At 40.0% G+C, this 14,815-nt stretch overlaps 1 protein-coding gene across 3 annotated transcripts in view; it reads right to left on the bottom strand.

The window, feature by feature from the left end:
• The window catches only part of LOC124795378 (uncharacterized protein F13E9.13, mitochondrial), a 55,171-nt gene extending 45,429 nt beyond the window's left edge, over window positions 1-9,742 (bottom strand). For 2 of the 3 annotated variants that reach the window (XM_047259387.1, XM_047259388.1), the window contains exons 1-3: window positions 9,591-9,742; window positions 409-491; window positions 175-315 (exon numbers count right to left, since the gene is read on the bottom strand). In XM_047259387.1, the coding sequence (XP_047115343.1) occupies window positions 175-315; window positions 409-491; window positions 9,591-9,705 (339 nt within the window). In that variant the 5' untranslated portion in view covers window positions 9,706-9,742. Of the gene's footprint in view, window positions 1-174; window positions 316-408; window positions 492-8,538; window positions 8,711-9,590 lie in introns of those variants that run through there. The other variant, XM_047259389.1, reaches the window with a different exon arrangement.
• Between the last annotated feature and the right edge of the window lie 5,073 nt (window positions 9,743-14,815).

Below are 14,815 nucleotides of genomic sequence, written 5' to 3' on the forward strand. Positions count from 1 at the left end.
AAGATGCCCACTGTTATACATGAATTATTCATGATCTTCTCCAAAAAAATATATACAAATAAAAAGCAGATCAGTAACTGTCTTTTCTGCAGGTTATTAATCAGAATTTTTTTTGTTTTCTACTTGAATTGAATTGTTTACAATTTGAGTTAGCTAATTTACAATTTGATTTACCTGTACTCCACACTGTATGGTTGGTGGCAGAATATTTCTAATCTGCATGCTGATACATGACAGTAAAGAAACTGTTTCTGGTTCCATATCTCTTGGTTGAACATATGGGACATCATGCATATTTTCAATCAATACACCATCCTATACATGATTTGTAAGGAAAAGTTTTATTGTTTTTATTTGGACCTCAAGTTCATGTAAACATGTCAAGAATATAATCACAGCAACACTTACAACTTCACACTTCTTATATATTTCTGCATCTTTACAAGCATTTTCAGTAATCTCTGAAACAGACCCCCTGTAATTTGGTGTTCCTGAAACAAAGTAATACAATATGATTTTAAAAACTAAAATTAGTATAAGAATAGTGTCTTCCTCAAGTACAAATCATTCCAGTGTGCACAAGGAGAAACTACTTGTCATACATATATTTTCACAAAATATAGTTTCCTATGAATAACAACAATGGTAACACATTATACACAGTGAACCTAAGTTATTTAGAAAATGCCTAAAATTATGGAAAGAATAACTTATGTAGATAATGAGACTATGTGACTGGTAATAGACCACCATAATATTATCATTGTTAGTCATGAATTATGTCTTACATTTCATCTCCCCAAAACATGATTTCTCATTTCACGTTTTCCTTAAGTTCTATGATAAAATAATTGAAATGATGATATTATAATATAAAAAGGATAGCAGATTTTGGGTCGCAGATAGGCACAACAAAAAGACTGTCAGAAAGTGATCTTTTGGCCAACAAAGCCTTTGTCAAAAAAACACACACACGCAAAAGCAACTCGCATCACATGACCACAGTCTCTGGCTGTTGAGGCCAAACTCAACAGCCAGAGACTGTAATCATGTGTGTGGGCTGCGTTTGTGTGAAAGTGTATGTGCATGTTGTCTATTTTCGATGAAGGCCTTGCTAGCCAAAAATTACTTTCTGGCTGTTTTTTTGTTGTGCCTATCTGCAACTCAGCATCTCTGTTATATGGTGAGCAGCAACTCTTCTTTTCATAATATTGCTACATTTCATGCTGGATTTTCCATTGTTTGAAATGCTGATACACGAGTTTTCGTTTGCCTCATATGGGCTAGCCAGTTTCCTTTTTAATATCCGTGGGAGTAGTTCACCACACTGTGTGGCATCAGCACTAGTTACCAGAAGCACCACTTGCAGCAATTTCAGAACAAACTATATGCATTGTACTAAGTTTAGTTTTTACATGCTCCTATATGGAAGTAAGTGCAGATAGTGTAAATAAAGTTTCAAGACAGGTGTCAGAACACAAAATTTATTGAGTACTTTTATACGTCGGACTACAATTCTTCAAAATAGGTGCTTTAAGAATCCACACACCGCTGCCAACGAGATTTCCACTGCTGGTAAGTTCCCTGGAACTCCTTAACTGGAATGCTGTTAAAAACCCTCTTTGAAGCCTTCTGGACTGCAGTGATGCTGTCAAACTGCTTCCCTTTCAGGTCTCTCTTCATCTGGGGGAACAAACAGAAGTCACTGGGGGCGAGGTCAAGGGTATAGGGTGGCTGCAGCAGCACTACCCACTGAACAGGGTCAAAACTTTAGTGATGGCGAAGCAGGTGTGAACGGTCACATTATCATGGTTGAGTGCCCAGTGATCTTCAAACCCACTTCATCTGCAATCATTCTGATGCTGAGATGTAGGTCACTGTTTAAAACTTGATGCACATTGGCCAGATTTTCGTCAGTTCTGCTCATTAAAGGTCTTCCGGAGCATTCATCGTCCTCCAAGCCTTCACATCTATCTTTGAACCTCTTGTGCTACACGAAAACCATGGCATGTGACATGGCATTTCTTTATAGGCCTCTTGAATCACTTTGAATGTTTCCGTACCTGTCTTGTTCAGTTTCACACAAAATTTGATCGAACTTCGCTGCTCCAAGAGGCACTGCATTTTGGATGCTCCAATTTCTTGCAGTGTTTTGAAACAGACACTCCCTGCACTCACAATGTTTTCCCTCCAGCATTTCGCCGGTAAATGCTGATGCTTGGCTCACTTAGCCAACACCCCTGGCATCTGGTGCAGGTGGTGAGACTGGTCTGCATATGCACTGCTACTCAGGAAAAAATCAGTCTTGAAACTTTATTTTTACACGCCCTGTATAAGGGGTATCCATAAAGTTTAAATTATCACAAAAAAAATCAAGCTGTGACCATGAAATCTGGTGAGGGTGTTAGTCGTGCTCTACATATTCACCCCCTCAATGTAACAAATTTTTCCCAACAACTGATGACATAACAGAGACCTTGGTTTTAGAATATTGCATTTTGACTGTTCAGAAAATATTCCATTTGAAAAAACACATCATCAGTCTGGAAATGCAGTCAACAGGCTTCATATCACTACCACTGGTATAAATTGCACCAGTGGAAGGGTGGCAGGTAAATTTCCTGTTGTTGCAATCATCTCATGGAGCTGATATGATCTGCATAGAACCACATTCCAGCACCAGGTGGTCACCTGGTGGTAAGCAGTTGGTTGTGCCTGAATCTGGAACTGTTTCATGCAGATGGATGTATGTGGCAAATACCTAAAAGACTAGACCCATAACAATGAAACTTAGGTCAGCAACCTGCCCTCTCCTGCTTGAGCAACAGTCTCTCCTCTGTTGATGTCCAGGCATCCACAGAGCGGGAAGAAAAGAAGGCGCTGTTGGTTGTAGGCAGTTCAAGTGTTAGGCATGAGGTGGCTTCTCTTGGAGACACAATGCAACCAAAAGGAGCAAAACAAATGTGTCATAAGGCATTCTGGAAGGAATCAGTCACCAGTTGAAAGAAGCCATCCCTCTACCATTTGAGAGCACAGGTTTTAGTCATTTGCACACTGTTTACCATGTCATTTAGGAAGTCTAAGCCGGAGACTTCATCTGTACAGTGATGAGCTATAGTTCCTTCATATGCACTATAGGATGGGGATTTTTAATGCCGTCCCATACACCAGCCATTGTTTCTTGGGTTGTAGAGTAACTTTGGAATGAACAAGGGTGTTTTTTTTAGGTTAGGCAGAACTCTCTGATCCTCTGACAAAAATTCACCGTTGATAAACAATTACTATATCTGACCCAATAAAGGAAAAAGATGTTTCGGGAGTGCAGTAGAGACATACTTTGTCCATATTCCTAAGAAGGGGTGGGGAAATTAATCATGCAAATGAAAGGAATAAGCCACCTTGATCTGGCAGTATCCTTGCTGAAATTCTTCTTGCCTTTGATGTGCATGTATGTCCGTATTTGTGTCAACACTGTAACACATGTCTATCTCAGGCCAGAGAACCAGAATGTTCAAAACTGGCATCTCACGAAAGAGTAATGACAAATGTTAGGCAAGTTTGCCTTCTAGACACCCTCAAAAAATGGTTGTAGGGGCAATTACATAGTATGCTGCTGGGTAAAACATTATTTCATCAATGAATCTTCAGCAATATGGCTTCAGTGGTGCAAAGATGCCATGAAAGAGATTGTAAAGCTTGTGAAACATGTGCTTCATGAAAATATTTTGCAGCGCCAGTGATAAATATTGTTGTAGAATTCAACTCCATCTGGTGGTCAGCATTTTTCACTAACTGTGGACCTTGAGTGGTACACATCTATCTCAAAAACTATTGCCATGGGGAGAGCAGTTGCTGTTGTGTCAGGATAGACTTGAATCGTTTTGAGATGGAGCCCATGTGTCACTCAAGCATTGGCCATAACCAGTATTAGAGTGAAACAAGGGATCCATCTCGGAAGTGTTAACAAAAAGAATTTCAAAAGTTTTCTCACAGAGGGCCATATGTGGCTTAACAATGTGCGGTTTGTGCTTGACCCAGTCTTAACATGTTGACCACCACGAACACATTAATGGACACTTCACCACCAAGCCACGGCATAAGGCTCTGCTGTGGCCATCAGAAGGAACGAGGCACCAGGCATAAGGCTCAGCTGTGGCCGCCATCAGTCTCATGGCAGTCAGCGTGTTAAGAAAACTGTTGGATAATGATGTATTCACAGAACTAGTGGCATGTACTGAGGACATGATAATTACAAATGGAAATTCGAGAAGTAATCCAGAAGGTGGCACTAAGAACTGTATCATGGTAGCAATGAATTAAATTGCACGTTTTGTCCAATATGACTACCTATAAGCACATCTACATCTATACTCTGCAAACCATGGAGAAGTGCATGGGAGAGGGCATTTCCCATTGTAACAGTTTCTAAGAGTGCTTCTCGTTCCATTCATATGCTGAGTGCAGGAAGAATTATTGTTTAAAAAATTCTGTGTAATTAGTGTAATCTTGTCCTCATGATCCCCATGGGAGCAATATGTACCAGGTTGTAGAATAATTCTTGGTTCATCATTTAGAGCTGCTCGAAACCTTGTAAGCAGCCTTTGTCAGGATAGTTTGTGTCTGCTTCAAGATTCTGTCGGTTCAGTTTCTGCAGAATCTCTGTGACACTCTCCCATGCATTAAACAACACTGTGGCCCTTTGTGCTCCACTTCTCTGTATATATTCAATATACCCTGTTTCCTATTTGCTAAGGGTCCCACACACATGAGCAATATTCCAGAGTGGATCACATGAGTGATTTGTAAGCAATCTCCTTTGTAGAAAGATTGGATTGCATAATATTCTACTACTGAACCAAAGTCTGTCATCTGCTTTTCCTGTGACTGAGCCTATGTAATTGTCCCATGAACTGTTACACCCAGGTATTTGTATGAGCTGACTATTTCCAAGTGCGACTCATTAATATTGCGGTCATACGATATTGCATTTCTTTTTCCATTTTATGAAATGCACAGTTTTACATTTCGAGCCATTTAAAGCAAGGTGGAAATCTTTGCACCACTCTGAAATAGTATCAAGACACAAATGAACATTTGTATTGCTTTTCTTCAGCACAGTATTCATTGCAGATAATTGTACAATGTATCAACAGTCTGAGCTTATATTAATTTTGTCTGCAAGGACACTGATATACAACATGAACAACATCAATACAAACTTCCTGGCAGATTAAAACTGTGTGCCCAACCGAGACTCGAACTTGGGACCTTTGCCTTTCGCGGGCAAGTGCTCTACCATCTGAGCTACCCAAGTACGACTCACGGCTTTGCTTCTGCCAGTATCTCATCTCCTACCTTCCAAACTTTACAGAAGCTCTCCTGCGCAGTTCCATGGGGCACATGTGGAGTTACTAATACATCTGTCAGTGACCCTCCATCAAAGATAACACGTTGCATCCTCCCTACCAAGTAATCCTCAATCCAGTCACTAATTTTGCTTGATACATCACATGATCATATTTTTTGTAATAAGCTTAGGAGTGGTACAGATGTGTGAGTTAAATGCTTTATGGAAATTAAGAAATACTGCACCTATCTGACTGCCTTGGTTCATGGTACAAGGATTCCATGTGAGGAAAGTGCAAGTTGAGTTTCACACAATCGATGTTTTCAGAATCCATTCTGGCTGGCATTGAGAAGGTCATTCTGTCTGAGCTGAGAATATTTTCTAGGATTATATAACAGATGGTTGTCAAGGATATTGGATGGTAGCTTTGTGGATCACTTATGTTGCCCTTCTCATACACAGATGTGGCCTTTGCTTTCTTTCAACTACTGGGCTCAGTTTTGTGTTTGAGGGATCCAAGATAGACTACAGTTAAAAGAAGGGTCACTCAGTTGCAAAATTGGTGTAGAATCTTGTAATAATTCCATCGAGACTTAGAGAATTGATGAATTTAGTAATTTCACTTGTTTCTCAGCACCATTGACACTAATATCTATTTATCACTCATCTTTGCAGTGGTGTAAGAATTAAATTGAGGCAATACTCCTAGGTTTTCCTATGTAAAGGAACATTTGAAACAGAATTCAGCATTTCTGCTTTTGCTTTGCTACCCTCAATTTCAGTTCCTGTCTTGTCCATGAGTGTCCTGGCATTAACTTTGATACCACTGACAGCCTTTATATAAGACCAGTCTTTCTTTCAGTTTTGTAAGAGACTTTTCAATAATATTGTGCTTCACGCAATACCCTCCTGACAGGTAAATGCAATTCATCAGCATCTGTCTATCTTTGGCTCTATGCTTTGCTTTGCACCTATTATGCAGTAGTCTGTTTCTTTACAGTAATCGTATACATTGGAGCATTCCTTCCATAATGAACTGTTCTACTAGATACATATCTATGCTTGTTCAACTATTCTTTTCAACCTGAGTCACAGTTCTTCTACACACACTATTGGACCCTTATCTCATTTACTGAACATATAAAGCCGTCTATTTGTTTTAGTTTCCCTTTGTACTTTTGTAATCATTGTTGCTACAGCTACTTTATGGACACTGACAGCAGTTCGAATATGGGCACCGTATGTTAGTAATAGGAAACCTATTAACTGCTCATGAAACTAAACATCAGGCCCATAAAAAGATAGTCTCCAGATACCTATAAGTCTCTACAAATTTTCATACTCTCTTAGAAATTGTGAAATAAACAAGGCATAAATTAATGGATAATACTTAGCCAAGGTAATTGAAAATTTAGGTGCCATCTACAATGAGATAATGGCTGACAGTATCAACATGAGTGGTTAACAGAGTGTAAACCAAAGTGCTTTTCTAGCTGAAAATACCAAGTGAGGCAGTGCAGTGGTCAGCAAATTGGGTTCACAGTTGGGAGGAAAATTGTTTAATTTTCCTAAATTGCTTAATGCAAATGCTGTCATGATTTCTTTGAAAGGACAGGCTGATATCCTTTCCTAATCCAAGCTCACGATGTGTCTCTAATGAACTCATTGTTGATAGGACTTCGCAAACTCCAACTTTCCTGCCTCCTTCTTTGCTCAAGTTGATCAAGGTTTTGGTACTGCACCAGCTGACACATTGCAGGCAATATTTCAAATATGCCCATAGAGCTATAGATACAAATGAAAGTGGTGGTCTTGAGTAAAGAGAGAAGAAAACTATCAGTTCCATGAAAATGATAGGGATGATAGATATCACGGCAAAGTTGGAACTGCATTGTCATACTGTGGTAAAAGAGGTAGAGTGATGCTCAGTCAGATGGAAGCACAGCTTCCTGTGTAAGATAAAACAGACTGGATATGCAGTATGAAGCAAATGAACCCATCACAAGGACTGAGACAGTTTTTGATAGGTCATGCCCTTAGCTACCTACTGGCACTGAATTAGGAGAAAACAACTCTTCAAATGAGCTTGCAGTGTAGAAGGAATGCCAAAACACACAGTGTGGAGAGGTATGCATTATGCTTATGTAGTTTATGCTGGCTAGCAAAAATTGAATCAGCTCTGAAGACCAGATGTCAACAAGAGCCTGCACTAGAGTACAACATGAGACACCCTGGATAATATTGACAAAATACCCAAAGGATTTGAGTAGAGTGACATCATCTCAAACATGGCATGCCCTCAGCTATACTATGATAGGTTGTGATAATAGACCAAGAAGGAAAACTGTGAAGAATTTTGAGACCAACAGCTGAAGCAGATACACAGATTTGGCACTCGTAACTGCAATGTCTGAGAGCCAGGGCCTGTCCATCATCATCCAAAGAGCTTAAGTACATGGGTGATTTGGGCCTACACATAGCAGTGTGACTTACTGGAAACAGTTATCAGCTCTCAGAACAGACATGTCATCACCTGTAACCAGGACAGTACAAGGGCTTGTGAGATTTAAGGTGGTTTTAAACACCACTAGCACCTATTCCTATGACACTGATCTTTGTACTGGCATGACTTTCAAGTAACAACTACTTTTCTTGATTTTCCTTTGTAAAGCACCAGTTCAAAAACGAGTTCATACTTTGGCTTTTGTTTTGCTATTTTATATTTCAGTTCTTCCACAAGTGTTGGTGTACTGTTTTTGTGCCAGGCCTACACTATCTGGACCGCCTGAATTAACTGCTTGTAGCTCAAGAAACGTTAGTATCTTTGTGTCCTGACCTACAAGGGGCATTTTGTGGGGTATTTTGAAGCCCTCTCTAGCAACAGAACCTGATTGTCTACTCCCTATCCGACCATCCTGACTTGGATTTTCCATTGTTTCCCCTCGTCACTGCGGTAAATGCTGGGATGGTTCCTTTGCTTAGGCCAAGGCGAATTTCCTGCCCTATCCTAACCCATCCTATTTTTTTAATGTTTTATACTAATACTTTATGGTACTGTATGTTTCTGACATACAGTACCGTATATTATTGTACCAAATGGTCTATGGACAAATAATTAAATGCAAACAGTATAGCCAACTACTCTAATAGATATGCAAAACAAAAAACAACACATATACAATCAAACACACCCATAATTGCATCTGATTTTCCTTTGTAACGGGACTCTCCAGCTGTCAATCCTGTGCCACAAATCTGGGATGTAACATTCTATGTTGTTGCAGAATTTCAAAACCTCTTTTTCAGGCCTTCCATTTGGAAAACATCAGGTATAAAGGAAGAGAGCAAATATATTGTGAATGGACTGTTGGGATAACATCTTGATTTGCACAACGTTTCAGTGCGCCTACGATGTTATTTATTCATGGTGTAAATTATATACGTAAAATATGTGCACATTATGTAGGGAACGGGGGGGCGCTTAGTGTTAAGGTAATGAACTCGTACTGTGGTAAAAGCAGTGTTCAAAACATTGTCCAGCCATCCACAAGTTACAGCGAATGCCACAATCATTTTTGAAATGCCACAGCTGACTTGTGTCTAAGTCGAGCTTTTTTTTCTCTTTATATACCGACATGGGTGTGTGCCAGCCACAATTTTTTTTAATTTTTTTTTTTAATTTACGGTGCTGTTATCTGCATTATATGCCAACCAGTTAGTGCCAGTAATATCCGTGATCACGAGTGATATTTCCGCTCTTAAATGAAATATTTATCTTTTCGCAGTTGCAAACAACTAAATGTTACAGCAGGTCAATTCAACTGATTATTCGATACAGTTTTTGGTACTCGCGGATAATTCTTTCAACTCTGATGTTTCTCTTCCCGAAAATAGTTATTTTATTTAAGTAGTAACTTATCTCGGCAACCTTTACGTTACGATACAGATAATTAACTTTCCGTTGCCCGTAGGATTTCTTTAACTTGCAAACACTACTACTACTCTGTTGTGTTAAATCAATACAACCAACTTCATGTACGATGTACGATGTGTTAGAGGGCTCCACAGTGCAGATGCGTCGAGAACATGGCAGGTGTGACAGGTCAACGAACCACGTGGGTACCATTTAAGAAAGGTGTCATCTCCTAACAAACAGGTGAGTTTGCTTTCGTTTTTAAACGTTGCAATTATGTATTGTGATAAGCCACGTGGATGGGACCAAACTCACTTATCTGCACTGTACCTGGTAAAGCACCGACGTGTATCATGCCAATCACGTTGCATTTTGGGTTGAAAAGCCGGTGGAAGCGCTGCATTGCTAACTCTGTTGCATGCGTTACAAGGATGCACCGCAGCATTACGCTGTTGTTTATCTCGATATGCGCGAGTATTTTCGATAGCAGATTCCGTACCACGTTTTCGGTGCGATGACGTTACTGGAAAAGGGGCGGGGTTCTGAGACAATGATACTCGCTCACCTTAAAATAACAGTATAATGCATCGCTGTTAAACTAATTATAGCGTAATAAAAATTGCGTAGTAATTACGTGAAAAATATGGCCTATCCGCATCCAAAGTGTAAGGGCCAGTACTGTAGGGATGAACCAGTATTCATTCCCATGGCATGTAGATTTATTTATTTATTTAACTTACTGTATTTCTGTGCATGGGTAAAATAACCGGACTAGACATTGGAGGCCTTATGACTATATTGCGTACCACTTGAGAGTCCTGCATACTGTTGTGCCAATTCACCTTGTGACTGTTACTTTACAGAAATTATGTACATTTTGCAGCAGCATCAGTTATAAATGAATTTTGCTGTCAAACATGTAGCCAGTAAATAAGAATGTGTTGCATACCACTTTGGATTAGAGTGTGTACATTATACTTCCTTTTGTTTACAAATATTCATTAATTTTCTTCTTCTCGTCATCCTTCTTTTAAAGATAATCTTATAGCTATGTAAAATAGTTCTTCAGTTACAGTGGAGTCCACTGCCATAATTGACCAAGCACCCAACAAACAATATTGGATAATTTGTTCTGTAGCCTAATTATTTATGGTAATACCAGCTGATGGATGTTCCATAAAGGTTTCATGAAAGTAACAAACAGCTGAAGTGGAACTCAAAAGCACAAATTTTACAAGCATTATAGACACTGAGCAGTAACTTCAGTTAAACAACAACTTGAAAACACCCAGTCTTTTGCAGAGTGGATGACTCATTGTCGTACTAAAATATTCAAAATCTCCTATTCTAAAAAGTTTTGGTATTGTCAACATGTTGGTTTATGTGCCAATCTGATGATGTTTGGGACAGATTTTGTAAAGGGTGTTAATGGCACCAAAGTTAGTGTCCAGTCACTCATGGATGAGACTGGAACTGAATTTGAGAGTAGCAAAGTTAAATCAGAAATGCTTAACTCTGGTTTCAAATGATCCTTTACAAAGGAAAACCCAGGAGCATTACCCATACTTAATTCTCATACCACTGAAAAGATACGTGAAATAGATATTAGTGTTAATGACATTGAGAAAGAGCTGAAATCAGTAAGATTGAACAAAGCCCCAGAGCCCAATAGAATCCCTGTCAGATTCTATATCCACTTCACAGCTGAGTTAGTGCCTCCATTAACAATAAGCTACCATACATCCTGAGAGAGAGAGAGAGAGAGAGAGAGAGAGAGAGAGAGAGAGAGAGAGACTAGTAGTTGGATGAAAACATCCTATTTCTGTAGAATCTTGGAGCATATTCTGAGCTCAAACCTCATGAGGTATTTCTAACACATTGACCTCGTCCATGCCAACCACCATGGATTTCAACATAATTATGTGAGACCCTACTTGTGCTTTTACCGTATGACATCCTGAAGGCCACAGATCAAGGCAGCCAGGTAGATCCAGTATTTTTCTGTTTCCAAAAAGTATTTGAAGCAGTACCACATCTACATGTATCATTATATGGGGTATCATCTGAAATATGTTGTTGGATTGAGGATTTTGTGATAGAGGTATGCAGTATTGATAGATGTAGAATTAACTTTGAGTGAAGCCCAGTGAAGTGTGTTGGATCCCTTGCTGTACATTTTGTATATTAATGATCTTGCAGACAATAGTAAAAGTAACATCAGACTTTTCACAGGTGACACAATTAGCTGCAACGAAGTACAGTCTGAACAAAGCATGTACAAATATTCAATCAGAACTTGATAAGATTTCAAAGTGGTGCAGTGATTGGCAGTGTGGTTTAAAAGTTCAAAAATGTTAAATTTTGCATGTCATGAAATGAAAAAGCATAATATCCTATGAATATAATAATAGTGAGTCACAGTCACAATCTGTAAACTCATACAAATTACTTTGTTGTAATACTTTGTAGGGAGATGAAATAGAACAATTGCTTAGGCTCAGTTGTGGGTAAAGCAGGTAGCAGACTTCGGTTTATTGGTAGAATACTAGGAAAATGTTATCAGTCTACAAAGGAGAGTGCTTAAAAATCACTCATGTGACGCAATCTAGAATAATGCTCAAGCGTGTGGGACCCGTACCAAATAAGACTAGCAGGGAATGTTCACTGTAAACAGAAAAGGCAGCACGAACAGTCACAGGTTTGTTTGACCCACGGGAGAATGTCACTGAGATGTTGAAAGAATTGAACTGGCAGACTCCTGAAGATAGATGGAAACTATCCCGAGAAAGTCTACGAACAAAGTTTCAAGAACCAGAACTGACTTTTAATGGTGATTCTAGGAAGATACTAGAACCTCTCCCAAAGGGATCATGAGGGTAAAGTTACAAACATCAAAAAAGTTTTGCATTCCCCGACTCCCAGAACTCCTGAAGATAGACGTTGACTGTGGATATTGCATCACAGCCACAGTCTCTTTGTCTGTTCAGAGATGTCACTAAACCTGCCCAAAGATGTAAACAACCATGCATGAGCAGCGTCTATTAGATGGAGGGGGTCCAACAGCCGATCAGTTCCAGTCATTCCACCAGAAAGGAGGTACATGGCTCGAGTTGTCTGTAGTTCAGCCATGCCTAGACAGTCAGTACTGTGGTTCGATCACGTCCGCATTCTTACTTTGTGCCAGGAAGAGCTCTCAACAAGGGAAGTGTCCAGGCGTCTCAAAGTGAACCAAAGCGATGTTGCTTGGACATGGGGGAGATACAGAGAGACAGGAACTGTTGATGACATGCCTCGCTCAGGCCGCCCAAGGTCTACTACTGCAATTGATGGCCGCTACCTACGGATTATGGCTTGCAGAAACCATTTTTCCCACAATCCATCTATACAGGAAACATCCCTAGTAACTGATAGAGTGGGACATACCCTTCGCCATGCACTTCAAAATGATTCTCTGAGTACAGGTGTAGATGTTGCAAAGCCAAAACCAATCACGAATTTTAATAAACTAATATGTGATCAGGACACTGATTTGTTTAATTTAATCAGTTTTAGTGGACACTGGTCTCTTCTGCAGGTTCAAGCAACCCCATTTCATGATACACAGGGTGTCTCATTTATCTTGACCACCCTAAATAACTGTTTGTCCAGATGCAAATTACAAAATGTTTCTAGCAAATGTTCTGTAGCCATCAGGGGGACATCAATCAGCATGATTGCCTTTGTTGTAGCTTTGTTTTTTACAAAGATATGAACAGCGCTATGGCTTTTTTAGATGGCACCCTGTATTTTTTATTCAGTAATTCATTTCCTCTCCTAAAGACCTATTCAATAATAAATCACCGTGTACCATACACTGAAACACTATGTAATTAATTACATAACACAACATTGACCTTGATGCTCCCAGCGCTTAGTGAAGGTACTCAGGGTTATGGAACACATCCACGTGCTGATGTTGACAGAGGACAAATATAAACATAAGTAGAATACACACCCGTCATTCTATCAACCATCGTCAGTTGAAGAGTTGTGAGAGTAGAATGTACAACGAAGAGAAGGTACAAATGCTACTCATCTATGGGGAATTTAAGTGAGCAGAACAGTAATTGCAATACTGTTTTCTTGTGTACGGGTACATTTAGTACAGTAGTTTAGTCCTTTTAAATACTTTTGTGTAGAGTAGGCATACAGTAAAGGCTGTCCTTCCTACAAACTGCATTGACATAATGTTTCTGTTATTGTTGTTGTTGTTGTTGAAGGTAGGTGAAATGCTACTCAGGCAGCAGAGCTCTACCGAGAGTGATATCCTGACAAGAATTCACCTTCCTGACGGATGTTTTTGTTGTGGACTGGCAAGACAGCCAATTCACAGTGACGGGTAACCGAAAGGCACGCGCTTAAACTCACGCAGGCTGGCGTGAGGTCTGAAACAGGATACGTAATGAATGCTATAAGGAAAAGTACGTAGCTGCTGGAAAACTTAACTTTAATCCACAATTGGTGAACATTGGTCTTGTTACTGTACATGCTTCATTAGATACATAGCAAAGGATAAATGGCGCCTTGCTAGGTCGTAGCAATTGACGTAGCTGAAGGCTATGCTAACTATCGTCTCGGCAATTGAGAGCGTAATTCTCAGTGAACCATGGCTAGCAACGTCGTCTGTACAACTGGGGCGAGTGCCAGTACATCTCTATAGACCTGCCGTGTGGCGGCGTTCGGTCTGGATTCACTGATAGTGGCGACACGCGGGTCCGCCGTATACTGACGGACCGCGGCCGATTTAAAGGCTACCACCTAGCAAGTGTGGTGTCTGGCGGTGACACCACAGTTTTCTAATCTCAATGCAGCACTTCAGGAAACGGGAAGTATCAACCCATAACAATGCAATCGTCGTAGCAATCGCACAGTCAAAGCTGCCGAAGTTACTGTTCTCGCTTCCGGTGCTATGAATCCACATGTGAGCACACGACAGCTTGAACACGAGATTGACATTCCTAAAACCAGTGTACATTGTATTCTTACACTTCACCGGTTCCATCTTTACCATGTACAGCTAAATCAAGAATTGCATGGGAAGGACTTCCAGAATCGTCTACAGTTCTGTCAGTGCGCACAGCAGCAAATCCTCCCCAACCCGATGTTCTTCTCCAATGTTCTATTTACCTCTGAATGTTCCTTCTCAAACAAAGGACAGGTAAATACAAGGAATATGCATTATTGGTCCAGCGACCACCCACAGTTTCTTAGACAGGTGGAACATCAGCGTCAATGGAGAGTTGTCTGGTGTGGGATGCATGGTATTACAATTATTGGCCCTTATTTCATCAATGGTAGTCTAAATGGCACAGCATATGCCAACTTCCTCAGACGAATTTTTCTTCCTCTTGTGGATGAAGTGCCGCTAAGAACCAGAATGTTTATGTGGATCAACACGATGGATGTCGAGCACATAATGCCTTGCGTGCACGTTATGTTTTGAATTGAAGGTATCCTGCCAGTTCAATTGGTCGAGGAGGAACAGTTACTTGGCGTGCTAAGTCCCTTGATTTAAA

The sequence above is a fragment of the Schistocerca piceifrons genome, chromosome 4, assembly GCF_021461385.2.
Source record: "Schistocerca piceifrons isolate TAMUIC-IGC-003096 chromosome 4, iqSchPice1.1, whole genome shotgun sequence".
NCBI lineage: Eukaryota > Metazoa > Arthropoda > Insecta > Orthoptera > Acrididae > Schistocerca > Schistocerca piceifrons.